Source organism: Taeniopygia guttata, chromosome 3 (genome assembly GCF_048771995.1).
Source record: "Taeniopygia guttata chromosome 3, bTaeGut7.mat, whole genome shotgun sequence".
Taxonomy (NCBI): domain Eukaryota; kingdom Metazoa; phylum Chordata; class Aves; order Passeriformes; family Estrildidae; genus Taeniopygia; species Taeniopygia guttata.
Window position 1 is genome coordinate 107,547,854 of NC_133027.1, and position 22,876 is coordinate 107,570,729.

At 42.4% G+C, this 22,876-nt stretch overlaps 1 protein-coding gene across 3 annotated transcripts in view; it reads right to left on the minus strand.

The window, feature by feature from the left end:
- SUSD4 (sushi domain containing 4) overlaps nt 1-22,598 on the minus strand; it is a 70,626-nt gene extending 48,028 nt beyond the window's left edge. The window contains exons 1-2 of one of the 3 annotated variants that reach the window (XM_030269177.4): nt 22,429-22,598; nt 21,745-21,900 (exon numbers count right to left, since the gene is read on the minus strand). In XM_030269177.4, coding sequence (XP_030125037.4) covers nt 21,745-21,865 — 121 coding nt within the window. In that variant the 5' untranslated portion in view covers nt 21,866-21,900; nt 22,429-22,598. The other 2 variants (XM_030269178.4, XM_030269179.4) reach the window with 2 other exon arrangements.
- Between the last annotated feature and the right edge of the window lie 278 nt (nt 22,599-22,876).

A 22,876-nucleotide genomic window follows, 5' to 3' on the forward strand; every position in this document is an offset into this window, starting at 1 on the left:
TTCAAGGCCATTGTGGCTTTTATGTAACCAACTACGAGATGCTGCCAACAGAGCAGTCATTTCATTGCTACACAACAAAAACATTCAGAATCAGATATGGGAAGAAATGCCTCAAAATGCACGTATGGCTGTGAAATCAGTCACTTTGCAACTTCTGAAAATCTTTATTTCTGTGAGGTATGCGCTTGCCATATTTGAGAGACGTTAGATATAATCTGTGCAATGGAGAATTACATCTAGACGACACCTAACTGTAATAGGCAGCATATTCCAATGAGAGCCAGTTCATTTGACCTTCTGCATCTTGTTTTACCCAAGCTGGGAACACTCCTGCTATGCCATCTGTTCCTACCACGGAAGCAGCAACACAAGGACACTGAAGAAGACGAGCTGTGCCTTGGCAGTTTGGTCCTACTTGAGCCAAGGCAGCATACGGTCATGTTGTGTGTTCATCAAGACACCAGTGCAATGAACTTCCTAATTTCAGCTGAGGATGGTAGCCAGGCTATGCTAAAAACAACTACGTCACTCATCACAGCAATAACAAGGATGGTAACAGTAACAGCAAACCACAATAGCACTGCCGAGCCAAATGTCTTTATACTTTTAATTTTCTGACATTCCCTTCACTTATATTGCACTACAGATCTTTAACTCTGTATTGAAAGGGTTGTTAAATTGTTATACCCTGAGAAAGGGCTCAGTTTATCTGGACTAAAGATAGAAGAGATATGAAAGGCGAAAAAAGGGTAGTTACAAGTGGCCAAAATTAAGTATTTCTTAGGCCATATTTCCAGGCTGGAATTAGCCAGGTTCTGGAACACAAGCAAAAATGTCCTCATGTCTGTACACAAATCTTGGTGGATACACTTAAAATTTCAAATTGCAAGTCTGAGATCCTCATCTGCTTCTTTTTGTTGTGAGTACACCACAGCCTCACACCCAACTTGCCATGTAAGTCCGTGTACTTTGGACACAACCTGCACATCACATTCAGCTATACTTTACAATGTCTGTATAATGGAGTATGTCTCCCACACTTCCCATTTCCCTGACAGGGCTGATGGACAAGTCTGACAGGGAGGCTTCCTCTGATGTGTGTTGGTATGTGGTATATCACAGAACAGCAGAACTGCTGAGGCTCTAAGGGACCTTCTGATCATCTAGCCCACAGTCCCAGTGTAACCAGGGGCAGCTGGAGTGGGTTGCCCAGGACTGGGTCCAGTAAGGCTTTGAAAATCTCCTCAGATGGAGACTCCACCACCTCTCTGGGAAACCAGTGCTTGGTCCCCTTCACAATGAAAAACTGTTTCCAGATGTTCAGAGGAAATCTCCATTTCAATTTGTGCCTTTTACCTGCTGTGCTGCCACTGGGCACCATTGAAAGCCTGACTCTGTCTTCTTTGTCCTCCCCATTCAGGTTATTTTTACACATCAGTAAGAGCTTCACTGAGCTTTCTCTGCTCCAGGCTGGACAGTCTCAGCTCTTCTGGGCTCCCCTCACAGGAAACAAGCTCCAGTGCTTCTCTCTTCCCAGTGCAGCCCAGGATGCTGTTGACTGCCTTTGCTGCTGGCTCACGGTCACTTTCTTGTCACCAAACTCCCTCTCTCCCTCTCTGCTTTCTATCTGCTCAGCCCCAGACTGACTAATAAGATTAAAATGTGTGCCTGCATAACACCAGACTTGGATGTTGATGCACAAATGGCAAAGAAAAAGAGATCCTTTAGACTAGACTAGGCAGTGGAATTTGTTACAGCCAACTGTGAAGTGTTGATGAGTCAAACATGAGACTTAGAGTGCTCAGCTTGCAGCCACCCTGACTTAAAACATTCCTCTCAGACATTCACATAGGACCAGAACAGACAGTTGCAGTTTTCTGCTTTGAAAACATCTCCCTGGTGCAGTTTGATAAGATTCCACTCTCTCCTGCACAACAAAAGAAGATAAATACCCGTGAACACCAGTTTTATGCCTCCTATGAAACACAACTCATCTTCAACCTTCTACACCCATCATTTCAAACACAGAGATGAAACTTTTACTGGGCTATCTCAACTCCTAGGTCTTTCCAAGGGAAAAGAGAATCCTTGAAAAGGAAAATATTCTACAGAATTTGTTACATAGTGAAGATTGCTTCCAATCAAAGGCAAGTGGTCAGTAGCCTGTTGCAGTCTGAAGATTCTTCTGGATTCTTAATTCAATATCCACATGGTAACTATAAAACCTCTTTCCACAGTTAAAGGCTTCTTCCATGACTTGAAGACATGGCCAAAGCACACTACATCTTTCTCTGGATCTACTGGATCAACTATCCTATCCCACTGTACATGGCAGCAGATGGACTCTACGGAGCTCATAACTAAGGGAAGGAAGAACACATTCCCAATGACCAAATATGCCAGGAGCCAAAATCCAATTGATCCTCCAAATCATGCAGTAAGAAGGTTGCACCCTCTCCTGAAATTGCCCCTTCATGGCCACAGCAGTGTTCTTAGGATCGAGATTCCAAAGACAAGACCTGCAATACAACAGATGCAGTCACAAAAGGTGGCAGAATTCCACCTCTTCTGCTGAGATCTCAGCTATGGAATATGGTTGTGGTTTCAAAACTTACTATTGCCAGAATGAAACAAAAAACTCAGGTCACAATAGCTCACGATTCTATAAGAATTTTCTCAATGAAAATAAATGGAAAAGGAATCAATAAAAATCTTACTATGTTGCATTCATGCTTAATGCACTGCAGAGGAAAGAGGGACTATATATGGTCAGTGTTTCCTTTTCTGACTTTTTTTTCACAGAAAGCTCTAGTCTTAGACCTCTGAACACATTAGACAGATGCACAAGGGTTAAAAGGTTAAAAATGTGAAAGTCTAAGTGCATGGTTCACAATATTTCTGCAGTTCTCTCTCAATGCAAAATTCAACTGAATATCAGTCAGATTAATTCTTTTGTTGATAAATGAGCGCAGGATTGATTACCTATGGCCTCTGCATCTCAAAGGATTGTACCTCCTACAAGGACAGACCATAAACTACAAGTCATCACACCCTCCTTCCAGGAGATTGAGAAGTCAGGGATTTAGAAAGTCTTCAAGAAGCATTCCAAACAAGTATATTGAATCTTCAGTTTGAGGATGATTCTAAAGAAATATATTATTTATTTAACATATTTCACAGTTTAAATCTTTATTACTCTAGACCCATTATACAAGTCAGAACCTTCCAGAGTCTGAAACAGAGAAATCAGAAAGTATGTGTGCATGATTGCTTATAAAACCAAAATGTTGCATAAAACACATACAGGGCATTAAGGAAACTGAGGTGGGAGATCAGCTCCACTAATTTCTTCAGCCTACACAGACATATGCCCAAAGGATAAAACTATCATCTTCTAGATATTATATCTTTTCTGCACCATTTTAATTTCTAAGTAGTCAGATCTTTCGCCCAAGGAGTCTTCTCTCTTGGCACTGCTAACACGTTCCTGAAAAAAAGAATCTATTCATTTCAAAATTGAGTGGAATCACAATTTACTAACAATTACTTCAGCTACTTATTCCTCCAGATTTCAAATATGAAGCCACAACTTTGCACCCCTGAAACAAACTCACCCTGGGGGCAGGATGTGGGTTGGATTCTCACCGGGGTGCACAGGGACATCTCAGCTGCTCCTGCATGACCAGTGCCACACGCAATGGGCTCGCAGTGGATCAGCACATCTGGGGCAGACTAGAGATGGGCACTGCTGTCTTTTCACAAAGCAGCTGTTTGGCATGGCTACACAAATTTAAAAGCAAGATAAATCCAGCACTATGGCAACTGCTTCCAAGGGTACCTGGAGAATCTACATGGTGAGGCCAAAGCAGGGGCAGCATCACAGAGCAGAAGTGGTGACCACTTCAGAATGGAATGAGTGCCCTCCTGCACATGCAGAAGACATATTCGTGAATAAGGAGAGATGTTCATCCTGAATAATCAATCTTAAGAACTGTCAACTGCTCGGGTAGAGTGGATAGAAGATTCACACTTAAATAAATAAAACCTGTTTGATTTAAAAAATCACTGCCTCCAGCAAACACTTGAGTATATATTTACATGAAGAACAGAAGAATGAGTAGGCAGAGTACAATATTCCACTCCATTCCAGAAGCACGTTGCATAAAAATCCCACAAATACAAGCCTGGAGCAACGTTAAGATTATTTTACTGCCTACTAAAAACCTGCAATTTTGCTGTTAAGTTTGACGTTTGGATCAAGATTCATTAATGGTCTAACAAGAGGTGAAACCAGTCACAGAACACAATCAGTTTTGGTAGCAAGGGACACATGACCTCACCCAAAGGCCATGGGAGAGGTTCTCAGCACAGTCAGAAGCTGGATTCAAAAGCAGGGAAACAACACTAAGATGTTAACACAGCAGTTAAAAGGGCAGGATGATGCAGACACTGCCCTTGTTAAGCAGGCCCCAGGTCTGTGAGCAGTTTTGCAGACAGAGTAAAGCAGAACTGAACAGCGTGGCTGAAGAGGAGTCCTGTCATGGGCTTGGCTAAGGGGATCAGACTGTGCAGTTCCAGTTCTTAACTTTTATCCATTTAGAAACCCTTTTGGCTTAGGTCATTCAACTCATAGCATGCACAGCATTATCTATTGACAAATAACCTTTGTAACATTTAAGCACAGGAGCACGTCTACTAAAAAAAGTCAGATTTAATATTTTCCTGCTTGCAGCTGACTCATAATGTGACTTGAAATTTATATTTAAATCCAGTGTGTGTGTGCACAGTGTGTCTCTTGGTATTTGCTTTGGTTTTTCAAATATGTTGTTAAGTGAAAAATGTTCTGCTGTACATGCCAAAGATGCTGTACACAGTAAGCTACTGTCAGTCTTAAAATACATACTAACTTTTCAACTGCTACATTGCATAAATAGGTATTTAGAGGCCGTTTAAAAGCAGATTATTTATGTAGCAGTTCATAATAAATCCTGTAGCAACAGTACCATTTTCATGCAAATTTGAACTGAATGCCTTTAAAAAATATACTCCTTTTGTCTAATATACTTATGACAAAGGTAAAGCAGTTCAGAAAACAGAGTGTTACTGAGCTGTGCAATTTTCAATATACATCAACTTCAATTTTGTGAACATATTGGGTCAGATTCAGCTGTGTCACAAGTCCAGAGATGTCAGAACATTCTGTAATTAGTATTTCCTGCCTTTGCAGAACACTGGACAGATGGTCACATTTTGAAGAGATTTCAGTACAGTGGCCAGAAGTCCTTCCTAACGGTGCCATATGATTGAGGTGTCTTAGGTCAGGATCTGCTTTCAAAAAATCACAACTTCCATGGACTTTTACTAGAAATATGGGATAAATCACATTTGAAAATAAGTCCTTCAATTAAATCAGTGGTCTCCAGTGCTTTTTTTTTACATTAATAACATTTGATCTTGAAATGCCACCTCCTGTGTCAGGGTTCAGCCCCAGGCAAAGATTTTTCATTAAATGGGCAAATAAATGCTTAGAGGACAAACTCTGGAACCTAAAAGAAATTCAAGCCATCAGTTGTGCAAATAAACTGGAGTCATAATCTAACCTTCAGAGAGACCCAGGGTTTCCCCTACTCAGTTTTATAAGTTACAGACAGGATCAAGTAGGGCAGAAAAGTTCTGCTGTGTAGGCATTAGCCTGCTACAACTGAAGTCTAATGAACAGAAATATAAATTTCTAAATTGGCACTAAGCTAAAGAAAATTGAAAAGTGGGGTAAATTTTGTATTTTTAAATGCTTTCAAATGCTTAGTGTATCTCTGAAAGTATGATCCTAAATGGATTATCCATGGGACAATCTGTGCAGAGCCAGGAGTTGGATTTCCATGATCCTTGTGGGCCCCTTCCAACTCAGAATATTCTACAATAAGAAATTGTTCCATAAAAATTTGGAAACTGAATTTCTCCACTTCATGGTGACATTTTACTTCTGATGCAGAACTGCTGTGGTCTTCACTGAACCAGGCAACACTCAGAAAACACACAGGGGAGGCCACAGCAGCCCTGTGTGACAACTGGTGCTAAATGTAAAATTTCCAGGCATGGCAGAACAATTCCTGCTCTTCACTGACTCTGTACCAGCTTCTCCTTCAACACTGACAGCAATTACTGGGAATTAGTGTCAAATGGCCTCGGGCTGTGGGACAGACAGGTATCCCACAAGAGTATGGTAGGAGAAGGCTTCCAGGTGAAAGGAGCTTCAGATTTGGAGCCAACAAGGGCTGACCTACTGAAGGAAGAAGGATCGATGATGATCAAGTACAAAACCCTGTCATGCTCAGCCCTCTTGAATATACAATATGAATTTTCCAATTTTTTTTTTAACAAGCTGACATTTCAACCCCCTGCTCCTATTTCTGGCTGCATAACTTTGCATCCTGCATTCCCCATGTATAAAGAACAGGATTCTTGTGTACAAGTATATTTTTTCCTCCAGCAATGCATAAAGGAGTGGGTGTTCACATATGTGTAAGGCATATGTGTTAGCATTCACTCACATTAACATTTTTGGGTTGTCAGTGGCTAGGTCTGTGTGCAAGTAATCATAAGACAGGTTGAAACAAAACACGGAAATCTGTCCCATCTGCAAAATTGAATCAATCCTGTGCTGTCAGCAGAGATTTAGCTCACAAAGAGCTTGAGTCTTACAACATTTTATTGACTTAAAGGATGTGCTGGTAAAGCAAATGGTATAAATTAATCCATTTCTCACCACAGCATTATCCTTTACATGTCTAACAGAGGAGCAAGCAAACAAAAAACACGGCTGTCCAAAAATGTCAGGTCTGTAATTCAGTGACCACTGCTAAACCAAGGGGACTGGGATTCTTTTGGCAACTCACCTTACACACTTCAGGGATACTATCTGGGTTTTTTTTACTTGCCAGCTCAGGGTTTTTTGCATACAAATAGTGTATTGCAGTTGACACAATTTCTTCTCTCTGAAGAGCAGAGAGAAAAGAAGTCTTCTGAGTTGTGCTTCTCTGTCTGCTCAGGGGATCTGAGGAAGCAGGGAGAACAGATGGGCAAAGTAGCATGTGCAAAAGCATCTCTGAACCCAGCAAGTCACTCAACAGAAGATCTAGAAGGGACCCTTCAGCTGTCAGTTTCCCAGGGGTATCACATAACATTTTTGGGCCTAGGTTTTTATTTTTTGGTGGCTTTTTTATCAGAAGCATTTTAATATATTAAGCTGAAAATGAGAATATCTGTGGGACTTTTGGCATTGACAGAATTCAGTTAGTCCAAGAAACCAATAAGCTCTGTCCACTGGGCCACAAATCCAGGAAAGAGCTATGACTCCAGAACTGCCCAATTCTGCTATACAGAAACCACTACAACAAGCACAGGGAGGGTACAGCTGAGTTCTGTTCCCACCATGGCATTTTATTTCCTAAGTCTGGGTAGCTCCTCACAAGAAAAAGGAATTACATCCTAGCAGCATTTACCACCCACAGGCCCTGACAGATTTAGCAAGAGGTACGGTGATTCAGTACACAGAGGGTGGATTAAAAATAGTGACGTTGTGGCTAAGTTGCCTCCACTGTGTCTCTACACACTGACAGCCTCAAAGCAGCCACTTACAACACTTGAAAACCAGCTGTGCTATTGGGGTTGTGTGTTCACACACCAAGGTCATGAAACATCTCCTGGACATGAAGGCAACAAGGCCAGAAAAAAGACAATCTGGCCAAAAATCCTGCTTGCACAGACAGTTACTGAACAAAAGCACTACTTCCTACTCCATGCATTTCAGCTTTAAAAACAGATGAGTCAAGAAGGCAAGTGGAGAGAGCAGCACAAACTCAATAGCATCACTGTGCCCCAGGATATACTACAATGGATAGAGAAGAGCTCAAGTACACAGAGAGACTCTTCTACTTCCACTGTCTGCAATCAGTATGTTCTGGGATAAAACAAACACCCATAATTAACAGTGAAGTAATGCTGGACTGCATCTCATATACTTGAGCAACTGATCAAGAAATAATTTATCCCTCTGCAAGTCTTGCCCTTGTAAGTCTGCCAAGGTCAGTGTCACTTTAGGTTATCAGCTGTTGGAAGTGCTGGCTAAGTTAAACTGCCTAGAGCAAGCTTTAAACTTACATACTCGACTTCTTTGACAAAATGTCTGTGTCTTACTTTATCTGAATTTGCAATCCCCTGATAATGCAAGGCACATTCTTCCCCTGTGCTCCTTATTCTCTGCCCTTATTTCCCTTTTTGGCTCAGATAAGTCTTCCATATGTGGCAGACCAAGACTTGACTACAGAGAACATACAAGCATCACTCAGTTGACATTCACCATCATATGTCCCTCTTAAGAGATAATATAAATTAGATTTAAATACTGGTAAAGTGGGTTTTTTTTTCCATTAAAAGGTTGCTGTATGTGCAGTTTCTTAAAGTGATTTAAATTTTTTCTTCTTCAACTTGGCATAAAACCAGCAATCTCCTTATCAAGTATGCTGCATCACCATTATGAGCCATAGACTAGGACCTAAATCCCATTATTGAGTAATCTGAATGCAGGTTTGCTTTGGTCACAGTCTAAGCAAGTGTCCCAAAGGCAGTAGCACCTCTCTAGTCTGCCCTGTACCTTCACAGCAGCTCAGGCCCTTTGTTTCACAGAAAGTTTAGGGACTTTAAGTTTCTTTCCGTGCCTAAGCTAATTCTAAAGCAGTTCTTAAACTCCAAAGTCACTTCACTGTTTTTTTAAGGTGTAAACATGTTTTTTCATTCAAATCTGTCAGCATCACCACTCACTTTTACTTAGAAATTCAGTGTTAGAAACTGGAACTGCTTGGATGCAAGAGGATTTTAACAACCAGGAATTTCCCAGGTAAACCTGGCAGGAGCAGAGCCCAGGCAGCCTGATAGGCTTTGCAGCACTCCATGGGATTAGGAGCAAAAGCTTTCAGAAATCACTTTTCCAAACTGAACATGGATCAGTTATTCCACAGGAAAATGTGATTTTTCCTTTATTATACCAGTACTACGAAATCTCTAACCTCCAAAAATCATTCTTTAAATATAAAATAATTAGCATGCTGAAGGAAAAGGGAGAAAATATTTACACTTTAAATAGCACAAACCAAATCTACAGACTTCTGTGTTGATTTTTCAGTTAAATCAGTCCCATTTTCTGCTTTGGCTGTTTCCAGCAACAATTCAAGTTGCAAAGTCTCTGTCTTGTGCACGGGCCCATACAGTGCCAGAAGACCAGAGAGCCATTCGCTCAAGAAATGAGCCTATATTATGAATAGAAGCCAAACAGATGCATGGCATCTTGCAGAAACCTGGTTAAAAACAGAAAGATGAACATTAAACCTCTCAGCAGGATCAGATTGTTCAACAAAAGGCACAGTTGGTATGGAAAGATGAACCTTTGCTCCACTGTCTCCTCTTCAGAGCTAAAAATAATAGTGAGTCATGCCAGTAGCGGTTTTGCTATTTAGCTTTACAAATTCAGGTCATTAGGCTTGGATGTACAGAATCACTCCCTTCCTACCACAGATCATATGAACTGATAGTAAGGAACACTCAGGACTCCACACTGACCAGGTCTTGTTTTCAAAACTCACTAAGATGGCCCAGAACAAGCCAAATGAACACAGTCAAGTTCAATAGGAGAGGCAAGAGTGAAACTACCATTACAACTAGGAAAAGAAAGGAAGTTTTAGATAAAGCTCTGACTAATATATCCCTTTACATTTTTCCCCATCTAGCACATCCCTGTCTTGTTTTTCTGATTCTTTTTTTGTATTTCTGATCAAGGCAAACAGTTAAAAAGTGTGCGTGAAGACATTTTTTAAAAGATAGTTGATCTAGACAGCAGAGAGACCAGATGATCTGGAGAAGGCTGAATGTGAGCCAAATTACAAAAAGAGACGTATTAAACATTTTCTAATTGCCTTGTAGCTTCCCAGAGAATCTCTTAGAAAAGACACCAGTCCACCTGTTCGTTTTATTTTCAGGTAAGTACTTTTAAAAATAAGTCAGAGGAAGAGATAAGTATAGCTTGACAAGTATGTAAGGGAGAAAGAATGAGTGGTCTTCAGACACTGAAAGGAGAAGCTGTACATCCAAAAGGAGGAACCAGCATCATCTTGTGTTGTAGAAAAAAAGCAGATTTTCCTTGTCCCCTCATGTACATTGAGGGGGCATCATTTTAGAACTGTTTCATGAGGTCAAATCTCTTCATCTCATACAAACTCCCCTCACCCCAACCTCCTCCATTCCCAAGGTCAAGTGTAGGAGCTAATACAGAGGATCCAGATGTGCTCTTGTAGGAAATTTGGCTGCAGTGCTGGTGACCAGAGTCCCCACAGCCTGAATGACTGCCTTGGAGCAAGATAGGAAATTCACAGGAGAAGTGGAAAGCTGATGAATAGGAAAATCCCTACATCATCCTATTTCCAAACACGTTCAGATCAGGGGAAAAAAATAGCAAATGGACTTCCAAGCTAACAAACAGCAGGCTCGTGTTAACATTCACAGTAAGCTGCCAGTCCCACTGGCTCCTGAAACCCTGCTGCAGCTCCCTGCACTGCCTGGGGTTTGTGCTTCAGAGGAGATTTTATGATAACAGAATCACTTGACTGCAAGGACAGAAAACATCAGCATTTGTAAAATATTTTTTCTAACACTACAGGTATATATGCACTACCAAAGGACTTTTCTCTCTCCAATAAAACAACCAAAGAATTAAACTGAGATTAGGTAAGGCAAAAGGGGATCATAAACAGCAAATGCTAAGATGATTACAGAACTGGTACATTGTTCCTTTGGAAAAAAATAATTATCAGATCGGATTTATAAAACATATTAAAAATCAGATCAGATTTATAACTGTTTGCCCTGAAAGTCTGCATTTTTTAAATCACAGCTTCAGACAGGTCAGGATGGCAAATGTCATGAATCATTTACCTGTGATACTAATGCACTGCAGCAAAACCTCCAGTTGCCATAATTTTGAGCTACTTTAAATGAGTGCCCCCTTACATTTATTAATATTCAAATAACGTTAGCATTCAAGAAAAAAAAAAAAGTTCAAAATACTCTTTTTTTTCAGTCCTGTAACCTTGGCCAGACTGACATACTGACTTCCTGAGCAGCATAGATCTGCCTGCTCCAAGTACGAGGTTCCTCAGACAGCGTTTTGGAAGAACCAAGAAAACTCTTCCACATGCAGAACCCAGGGTTAAAAAATACACCTATTAGTAGCATCCAGGAAACACACCTCCTAGTACATCAAGGCTACTGCAGCAAGGCATCTTTCATCTCGGTTTTGACAAAATTCCTCTCCCCGCAGTGAACACAATTTATCTGATGGATTTCTCTTTGAAATGAGGAATGAAGTCCGTCTCTGTAACATTACTGAATATGAAATAAAAATGAAATAGAATCTAAATATACCCAACACTTTCCCGCTCTCCATTCCTCACATGAATCCAGTATCACTCTTGTGCCTAAACAGAAGCATTAGAGGCAGTGCTCATCCATTTTTCAGTGCAAAAAGCAACCTTGTAAATGCTAAGAACCAGCATAAGAACCTTGGAAAGACTGTCAGTGAGTGTAGTGTATTTTTTGCCATTTCATTCCTGGGTTGTGGGGTTGTTTTTTTTTTTTTTTTTTTGGTTTCTCACTCTTATTCAGCATATACGCATACATGTCTCTATTTATCTTCCTCACTACCCATCCACCTATCCATAAGATTAATATGGGGAACTCTTAAGTGCATTAGTGCATGGCTGAATGCAAAGACCCCTCCTTTATAACCAGATGCCTCTTCCTGCACTTTCTTCCACTGGCATCTCTTACAGCCACTGTGCACAGGTGTGTCCCATCATGACCTAATTTCCAAGAGATCATAGGCATAATGGAGTTGTGCAGTCATTCATGTATTTTATCTGGTGAATATTTTCACTAGCATTTTCCCTTTGAACTAAAATATCCTAGCCTCTAGAGAACAGCCTAGTCATGACAAAATCAGTCCTAGACTGGACCTTTCTTGTGTTGGTCTCTGAGACAGACACACTGGATCAGAGCAGCACTGACAGATCATGCTCAGGCTACCAGCAGGGAAGGATTCTGCTAGACTTGAAAGCTGGATTCTCCCATGGTTAAACATTTCTGAGTGTCAAAAGAAAAGGGAGCAAGGCCTGAAACAACAGCCTCTCTTGCTGGGACATGAATCCCACAGGGCAGAGTGAGGGGGAGTTTTAAAAGGTGGGTACTGTGCTGTCACAATCATGTCACACCCTCCAGCTCACCCATGTAACTCCAGATGGTATTAACCTGGAATTATGTCTAAGGAAAAGAGACTGTTTCCTCTGTACTTCCTCTCTGGTCCCACAGATGAACCTAAGGCCTTGGAGAAGAGAGCAAGGAGTGCACAAAAAAGAACATGTGATGTTTTGTGAGTCAGCAATGGAAAGAACTGCCCGGGATGATTATCACTGGACCCAAGCAGGGACAGAGCAGGAGCAAGGATTGTGGTTGCAGCAGCTTGGTGCTCCCCCAGAATGGTTATGACTGTACTTTTGGGGAAGTCATGGTCCCCCTTTAGAGGAGAGAAGAATGTTCTGCACTTTTACAAGATCAAGAGAAATGTCTGTGCATTTTCATTTTTTACTATTGCTCATGATAACAGCATTTTATCTTAATTCCTTCAAGATTACTGCAAAGCTGGTAATTGCAATCAAGCTATTTTATAAGTCCAATTTACAGGAGACCAAATTATTTATTATTTATTTTCTGTTCTAAGTGGATCATTTGTGTTTTCTCTGAGTAAGACGATGTGTACAAAATATCCCTAAAAATGTCAACTAAGTGGAGAGATACAGAAAAATGCCTCTCATAAGTACCCATTGCTTCCAGAATACAAATCATTCTTACACGAACATAGCAATAGTGTGGTAGGCTTCCACAGAGTATTAGAAATACATAAGAAAACCCCACTGTATGCCATGAAGTTTTTACAGCTAAAAGATTTACCCCATTCCCACACTATTGCAGATGCCCTCTTGCTAATTCACCTTAGTGCTGCTCTCAATCTAACTTCCATTTTAGCCTAACCAAGCAACTCCTCCCCACACACTCTCCAATATCTCCCACCTCTCCCCCTGCCATTCCTGAATGACACAATCTTTCTGGATATTCACAATTACCAACCATTTCACTGGAAATGGGAATGCAGGCATCAGGGGTGACAGCTGTCAAGCAGCTGCTTATCAAAATTTCTGTTAAAATGGTTTGTTTGCAAACACACATGGAAGCTGTAAGCTATTGACTGGTTTTTGTGTGGATCTAATCTATTACCACAGGGCCGTTCAGTATATACAACTTCACTCAGTCTGCAGAAGTAAAATACAAATTCACTTGGGTGCAATTTACTATGGCAATAACCATACTGTTTACATCATGATCAAGTACAAAGAGTTGGTCTAATATCCCCAAGGAGAACAAACTGTGTAAATAAGCATATTTTATGGGAGGGCTCTGAGATATGTTCCTGATGCTTTCCATTTGTGACTTTGGAAAAGCCTTGCAAGCCCTTCAGAATGAGCAAGGTAAAGCTGACCCTTTTGATAGCTGCTGGTAAAACATCTGATCCGCTGTTAATTAATCCATAACTTTTGAAAAACTCTTTGCTGGGGCAGTGTGCATCCTTCCAGCCTGACCCAGGAAAGTGACAGCAGCAGTCAGGATGGCCCAAGACACAGCACTGATGGATTTGTACTGACAACAGAACAGTGGAGGAAGTGACACTTGGGAATCCCACACTAGAGATGGAAATCCTCAGAGCCCTGTGTTACAGCAATGATGATTGGACTTAGCCTTGACAAAAACATTTATAAAGGTTTGAGAATGAAGCATTTGGATAGAGGGTAGATTTTCCAACCTGAAGTCTCAAATGGTAACATGCCTGAGGTAAATGTGTGACTCCTGTGTTCTGGGCAGGAGGGTAAACTACAGGCACTTCTGAGCTCTTTTCCAGTCCTGTTTCTGTGCCTGCTCTGAAGTGTGCTGTCCCATATCTTGAAAGATGGAAATGAAATTTCTGGTCCATGGTTTTTTACTGCACACACTTGCTGGTGCTAATGACAGAAGTGAGAACAGGACCCCATGTTTACAGGCTTCTTTTTCTGAGCATCTTCTCCTCCCTCCCAGCATGTATGACAGCTTTTCTCTTGAATCTGTATGGTGTTCTCCAGCCTCCTGACAGATAAATAGCTCTGAGTTCTGCTGCCTTTCTGCAGTACCAAAAAAGATCTGAAGGCTTTGCATTTTCAAAGACAACCTCTTCTTTTTAGTGTGTTCTCTTGGTCTCTGGAATGGGAGCCCAGTGATATAATGATTCCTCTGATTCATGTGCATGCCATATCCCATTTTTTCTTTAGCAGTGTACAAGAGAGTGTATTTTTAGGATATTATCTCATGATACCCTTGATAACCCAACTTCTACATAATCTAACCCTTAGTAACATAACCTATTTTTTTCCTCATGCTATTGTAAGCTATTTACTCTTTTCAGTTTCCATATTTTGTACATTTTTCTTGTTGAAGAATTTGGCTTTACACCGAAACTCTGCTGCACCCTTAACTGTGCTTCACCATGTGCAGAAAGGATCAAGGGACCAGACCTGTTTCATCCTTCTGTGTCCTCTGCATTACATCTTATGTTTTCATGAGCAAACATTTGTAATATGAACCTATATTTTTGTGGGAACACATTACACAATCCACTAATTTCTAAAGAGGGACGGGCAGTATAAGGCAATGACACTCAAGCCACAGGCTGCGGGGAGCTGCCTGTCATGCAATGATCTTCTCCTCTCTAACTGTTCAAGCATGTTAGAATTCATTTAAAATGCATGCAATACTTCTCTAATGTTGTCCTTTTGTGTAAATTGTGATCATGAACCACATGAGTAAGGCAGAAATACCCTTCCTCCCAATATGGACTTTACACCACGAGAAACCTGCATGACACCATTTTTCAGGGCTCTACCCTAACTCATGATACTTTTTTTTTTTTTGTTGTTATTCTGAAGATGTTTTTGGTGTCTGGAAAAATGCCATGTGCTATCTCAGACATAAAGGAGTCACACAAATAAACCACACTGGAAAAACTCTGTGATTTGCTTAAGTAGCAATTCAAGTGAATAGGAAATCAGCTGCTCATCTCAATTAGAAGACAGTCACAGCCAAAAAAATCCTATTATAGACACTATATTATAAAAATGTGGATTAGGAATTTCCCTAAATTCTATTTACAGAAGAAAGTGCCGGATGAAGATCCAAAGGATCTCTTCCCTCTATATCACAACATCTGTTTCTTACGTGAAATGTGTCTTCAAGACATTTAATCTTTCTACAGCCATTTCTCCACCTACAAAGGAGCATAATAAAACTTATGTTCCTTTATAAAGTACTTTCAACTCCATGGATGAGAAGAGCTATATTAAAAAAACAGTCACGTTTTTAGTACTGTTGTTACTATTAAGCTACCACAAGCAAGAATATTTGTCAAATTATGGGTTTAATGAGATAGATTTATCAAAAGTAAGTAGGGGTGCTGGCAGAAAAGCCCCTATTCTCCTTTCTGAAGTTGGTCATCATTGACAAAATCAATTAATACAGAAATGCTCCTGATAAATTTTAGACCCTCATTTAGATCTTTTAGCTAAAGAAAGCTTGGTACAATCCCTTAACAACAAACAGAAGAGCAACCCAGGATAGACACTACTCGATTTAAAAGGTCACAAATGTGGAAACACATTTACCCCACAGGATCTCAGTGAGCACAGATGGCACCACCAGCCACTTCCACTGTTTACAGTAAGAGGAGAAAGAAACATCCCGACTTGGATAAATCCCATCAGCAGCCCAGCTGTTCAGGAAAAGCCATTGGGAGCCTCCTCTGAGAAGCAGGAGGCCAAACTTGGTGCCAGCAGAAACAATGGGGCAGTCAGATCAAGGGTGAATGTAGACACCAAAAACTGCTGCTATAAACCACGGTGAGAATTAATAGATGTACAGCCCATAATTGGTTTCATAATGCTCTGCTTGTGCCACCTCGAAAGGAGTAGCTGAGAGATGTAAAACCAAGTGAGGAGATGCCAGTTTCACAGTTAAATTGCTGAATTTGGAAGGATCCTTGTATCTTCAGTCCCGTAATATGTTAGCAAAGCAAATTTTTCCACTTAGTGAATCAAATTGTGCACAGTACACCACTTTATCCCTTGAGCTCATTTTCTGACTAAGCAATGCTCACCAGTAAGTGTAGCCCAGCCTTCAATCACATTTGCACTGACACACAGCAAATATGAATTCAGGCCATACTTTGTCCTTTTCCTGCCTAAAACCTCATGAAAACGCACAGCTCAAGCGCAAGGTTTCTTGCTTCTAATAATGTGCTTTTGTTATAAAAGTAAATTAATTGCAATCAGACTTGGACTATATTTGATACATGATCAATCCTGCAGAAAAAAAAATCTGTAAGAATCTGTAAAAGTTAAAAAAGATAGCATTTTCCTAATTCTGGTAAGACTATTTAATTATTAAACCTCACAAATAGCAACAACAAAAATCATTAATAGTAAAGAACCTTCTACTTTGATAAAGCTCAGTTTATACTTTAATAAAATTCCTATTTATCATTCCAGTAACATTTTCTTTGGGAGGTTGTCAAACTCCCTCCTAACACACCCACAAAATACATCGCTTATCTACTTTACAGATGAGAAAATCGAGCAAAGCATAATTAATTAATTCTCCTAAAGTTGTAATCATCCCTAATGCAGAGATCAAAGATACTCTATTGCAATCCTGGGAGTAAGGGAGCAAAGCAGAGAAGTTAACCTCAGTCTCCAAATGACACAGCACATCAGTGATAAAGCTCCTTACACAGTGCTAAGAAACTGATTGAAGATTAATCTATCAAATATGCCCACCTCTCTCAAGGCTGTAGGCAGATGGATGTGCCACCAAGACAAATGATGAACTGCCATCCTCTAATGTCACCAGCCTTGCCACTTGCAATCAGAGCAGCACCGGAATGGTGCTTAACTGCTGAGAACAGAGGTTGCATGAGGTACCTCTGGGACTGAGATTCTGTCACTGCGGGAAAACAAACTTCCCTTCCAAAACACTGAGCTTCTCCAATAAGCTGGAGGTTAAAAAAATCCTGCCAAATAACTGATGATTTCATCAAATGTACAAGGAACTCGAGGCTGAAATGTCTATTTTGCTTGACAAGAAACGCAGACGCACTGAGAGGGAGACAATAAAATACATTAACTGCAGACTTACTGGGGGGGTATCATTCAGAGTTTTCAGAAAACCTTCTTTATAAATCACATGTAAGGCACTTATGGCAAATCTCTGTTTGGCTTTTCTTGCCAGAAACCACTGCAGGCTACCAAAACGTCAGCCTTATCGTAGGCCTGCATCAGCAGCACACATCAAAAACTTGTATTACCCCAGGGAAACAAATCCACCATCTTCAGAAACCCAAGGGATGTGGTTTGATGGCCACTACATCCAAAGTCATCGGTTAGTTACCATAACCACGGGATAACCAAAATTTCATTCAAATGCAATACAGTCATAGAGCAGTAACAATTCAGCCTTAGTCTACAGAAAGAAGCTCACTGCTGTTTTTCATGGAATCACTAAAATTCAGTATATTTGAAGGTTTCACAACATGCCACATTTCTTTGCAATCATGCATGATGTACTTCCTAGCTTAAAAGCACTACAGATGTGCAGGGATGTTGCCTGCAAAACATGCAACCAGGGAAACACCACAAATTGATTACAATGCCAAAAAAAGCATTTTTTGCCATGGGAGCTACAGGGAACCAGAAGTTGAATATAACCCAGCATCATCCTGCAATGACAACAAAGGAATCTGGGATGTCTGAGCAGGAGGAGAGCTCCAAAGCACAGGATATTCCTCAGCTCTGCTCAATGCCAGTGAGGCATATTCCACAGGGAAGTGGTTCCATGACAGCAAGCTCACAGTCTAAATGACCAGCAATCCAGAAAGTACAACAAAACTTAGGAAAAGTTCAGAGAAACTGGAGCCACCCAGGCTTTGGAGGAACTGGAATGTGCATTTCTGTAGCAGAACAACAAAAAGATGAAACAGACCATGAAATACAGCCAGAATGCTGACCCTGCTCAAGGCCAGGAGGCAAGACAAGGTCATGGCCCTCTCCAAGCCTATGGTGATGTGTGCTGCAGCCCTAGACTCTCCACTGGGGCCTGCAGAAGAGCAGAGTTCACCCAACTGACCCATGACAACAGAGCAGGCACATGCTCAAGTCACATCTGGGTACAAGACCACATAACAAATCTCAAAAACAGCTTATTGAATTTTTTTTCCTCTCTCTCTCTCCTTTGAGATTTCACCATCATCCACTATTGCAATACAGTTGCAGGAATTTGAAATATATTTAAAAATTCACTGTTACAGCTATTATCTCCATACTACAGCTTTCACAGTGAACTCTGTACAATACTTTCAAACTCCGGGGCAAGTTGTCATCAGCTCCATCCACTACACATTTCATTTTTCCTCATACCAGCCTTCCCAGCTTTGTCTCTTTTTTGGTTCCTCCTGATGAGTAGCAGCTGAAGGAGCTGGGGAGGCTCAGCCTGGAGGCTGGGGGGGACCTTACCACTCTCTACAACCACCTGAAAGGAGGGTGCAGCCAGGAGGGGGATGGCCTCCTCTCCCAGGAAACGAGCAGCAGGACAGGAGGAAATGGCCTCAAGTTGCACCAGAGGAGATTTAGATTGGATATTAGAAACAATTTCTTCACCAAAAGGGTGATCAAGCATTGGAACAGGCTGCCCAGGGAGGTGGTTGAGTCAACCACCCCTGGGGTATTTAAAAGATGTGTAGATGTGGCACTTGGGGTCACAGTTTAGTGGTGGCCTCAGCAGTGCTGGGTTAACACTTGGGCTTGATGATCTTAAAGGTCTTTTCCAACCTAAATGATTCTGTAAACAAAAATGATTAGATGAAAGCCACGGGCTGAAGTATGAGAGATACACTTTATCCTCGGTATCAGCAGAGTTTTAAATACATCGGGGACGAATGAGGGATATTGATAGCTGGAACGTTCGCTCATTTGAGTTCACTTCTACAGCAAATTTTTTCGCTAGATTCACTTTTGCGAAAGTCAAAGTGTAATAAACAAAGTTATTCTCTGTAGGGTTATTGACAAGAAAAAAAGAGTTATAAGTAGTATTGATTTGGGGTGAAATGGTAGAACGTGACAATCAATAGAGCTTAGTCAGATATAAAATAGAAGGAGTCACACAAGTCATGACAGGATTATTACAGGAGACAAATCCTGGTATCAGCCAAGGAAGGGAAGAAGCTGTAAATGGGAACCAAAATATAAGCTGTGGATTGCTTTCTAGAAAAAATAACCCTAAATTATTCATTTAAATGTTTTAATATGTGAGGCAGTTTTTATTTCAGCATATTGTCAGTGCTGTTTTTCTAAAGCTTTTGAAACAAATTCTTTCCACCTCCATAGTATTTTCATTAAATGTCATCAAAGCTCTTTTGAAATCTCTGAGATAAGTATGATTATCCTTATTTAACAGATAATGAGAAGATAGAAGGAGACTGGAGCTACATTTTCCAAACCAGTCAGTAATGCCGCGTGCCTCATGTCTAAATACACAAATCCATAAAATGATTTTAAGAAATCTCATTCTACAAAAATGAAATTTTCAAGGTCCTGGGAAATCACAACTTTGGCCAACAGCTGCTTACAGAGATCCCAAACTCTGGGTCACAGGCTGGGGAGCCAAAAACTGAGCCCTCACAGCAAAGACAGCAATCTACATAAGCACAGTGAGCTTGTTCACAGATACAACAGAGCCTTAAAATAGGAGGGATGCTAATTCACAGTCCTCTGTTCTAATTACAAAGCTCATTATTTTTACCACTTGAATGACTCAGGGTGAAAGAAACCCAACAACCGTATATTCTATCACATGAAAGGACTGTACATTTGCTGGGATTTATACAGTGCCTACCTTCTGAGCACAACCACACCAGAAAATAATAGCAATAATCAGAACAGCAATGAATGTTTTTCACTGGTGATTATGCCCATGCACAATTGTTCAGTGCATTGCCTTTTCCTAGACTCTAGTCTAAAAAAAAAACCCCAAATTATTGAAATATACTAAAATGATTTACAAATGAAATTTGATACAGAATTAGTTATACTACTGAGGTGAAAGGCAGAGGCGTTAGTAACGATCAGCATTGCACAATGATTTATTGCAGGCTGTGATGAAAACTATTCCATTCGAGGGGGATATAAACCATACTTTGAAGAACCTCTTGCACTAATCGTTTAATAAGTGCTGACAATCAAACTGTGGGGTATGCAGAGCCTCGGGGAGGAGGGGGCCTTGGAGCAGCTTCATTTTTATGAATGGAGCCATAAGAAGGAGGTTAGAGAAGGACAGGAGCACGCACAACTCCAATACGGAGAAAGGTACAGGACAGGCTGCATAGCACCACCACACTGAAACATGAGCTGCCCAGGAAATCAAGGGTTACACAGTTGCAATAAAATAACTTTTTTTTTTTTTTTTTTTTTGAAAAGCCATTGATTTCTAAAGAGGGATATGTAGTGACTGCAACAGTTTAAAAGCTTTTTTAGCTGGAATCACATTTGCAGTCACGGGATTTCTATTGGAAAATGGCATTATCGTCTCCAGAGAGAAAACTAGGACTGAATCAGGAGGAGGATGGACAAGATGACCTTTTGAAGTCCTCTTGAGCCGTATTCCTGTAAGTCCATATTCAGTGACAGAAAATACATCTGGACTGGAGCTGTTGTGGCTTATGCTTTCAAGTTAGAAAATTCTGGCATAAGTCTTTGGCATGAGAAGAAGCCCAAGCAATTTTTATATCGGGCTCTGTCTGCCATTAGTGATGCGATTCAACCATAAAATGGCTTATTCCCCCAACACAAATATATAATACCATGCCAGAGTAGGAATGTGAAGCTGCTCTCATTATCACAGTTAAGTTAATTTTTTGCAGCAAAGCAGTTTACTTTAAGACTTTTCCAGTAATCCAAGTCTAATTATGGAATCAATTTAAAACAATTTTGTAATTAAAAGTACCTGCTGAAATATCTCACAGGCTCAATAATTTAAATGATAGTGTTAAAAAGGTAATTAAAATTAGAAAGGCCAAATGAGGCTGGGTCGCTCTTCCACTAGGAGAGTGCTGAAGGACGTTGCATTTGCAAACCCGAATCGCCAGCTTCCTCCCCAAATTCCTGCTTTCCCCAGCTGCGGGGGGATTTCGCACTAAGTCATCCAAGAGATGTCTGAGCGGACCGCGGAGGGGCAAGGCTTTTTAAATATTTTTTTTGTTTGTTTGTTTTCTTTTAAATTCAGAAAATTCCTCTGTTTCAAAACGAAGCTGTACTTAGAGAGAGCCAGCGCTCTCTAGCCGGGGGTCCGCACGCCGGGTGCCCAAAGCTGCGCGCCCCCGCGGCGAGCACGGGAAGGGGTGGGGGGCGCAGGGGGGGAACTTTCCCCGCTCCCCCCGGGTCGGGGCTGCGGGACCGGCTGGGGTTGGGGCGGTGGAGGGGGGACCGGGGACGGGGCCGGGGCGCCTCACTCACTCACCGCCCGCCGCCAGCCCCGGGCCGAGGCTCAGCGCCAGCTGCAGCCACAGCGCCGCGGCCAGCGCCCGCCGCCGCGCCGCCGGGAGGGCACCGCCGCCGCTCGCCTGCTTCCCATGACACATCTTCTGCCCGCCAAAGGCATCCGGTTCGCCGCCACCTGCAACGAGAGACCCGCTCCGCCTCGCCGCTGCCCGGGGGCTCCGCGCCGCCGCCGCCAGCCCCGGGATCGCTCTCCCGCGCCTCCCCCGGCCGCCCCTACCTGCGGGGGCCCCCCCGCCAGAGCCGGCGGTACCTCCGCGGCCGCCGCCGCCTCCGCCGCTGCGGCTCGGCAGCGTGCCGGGGCCGGGCGGAGCGCACACGCACACACACACACACACACACACACGCACACACACACACACACACACCCGCTCACTCGCAGCGCTCACACAGCCGGCCGGCCCTACCTGGGAGCGGGGCAGCGGCAGCCGCAGCGCGCACCTGCCCGGCCCGGCCGGCGCGGAGCGCAGCGGGGCCGCGGGGAGCCGAGCGCGGCGGCGGCGCGGGCAGCCCCGGCGCGCCGAGCACGCATGGCAGCCGCGGGCACGGCCGCCGCCGCTGTCCCGCCCGGGCTGCCCGGCCCCGCCGAGGGTAGGGGGAAGGCGAAGTTAAGGCTTCGCTCGCCGTAGTTTCTGCTCGTTTTCACCTCAAACGGGGTTTCGCGGTGCGCAGCGCTGACGGAGCATCTCTGGAGTGCCCTGTGCTTCGTCACGTAGGCAGAGCGTTAGATGAGAGACGCGGTTTAGCAGCGCTGGTGGCAGTGCCGCATCTTTCACAGTTTTCGGGAGGGGGAAGGTGTGTTCCTGAGCACTTTCACCCATCAGCTCCCACTGAGGAAAGGCAGGACGCCTGGGCCTGCCGGCTGGAGCAATTTGCTGTTAGGAATCGGCATACAGCTGTATTTAGTGAATCTGTGAAATTCACAGCCACGGATCACTGAATCAGAGACTCTTGTGGCTCCAGCAGCTGTGGTAGCTCTGTATTCCCTGGTGTCATTCCCAGTGTGCTGTTAGGGACATTGCCCCTTTGCCCACAGCTGGGCATTGCTTCTCTTCCCTTGCTCAGAGGTAGCAGAGGGTGTCCTCTAGCTGAAG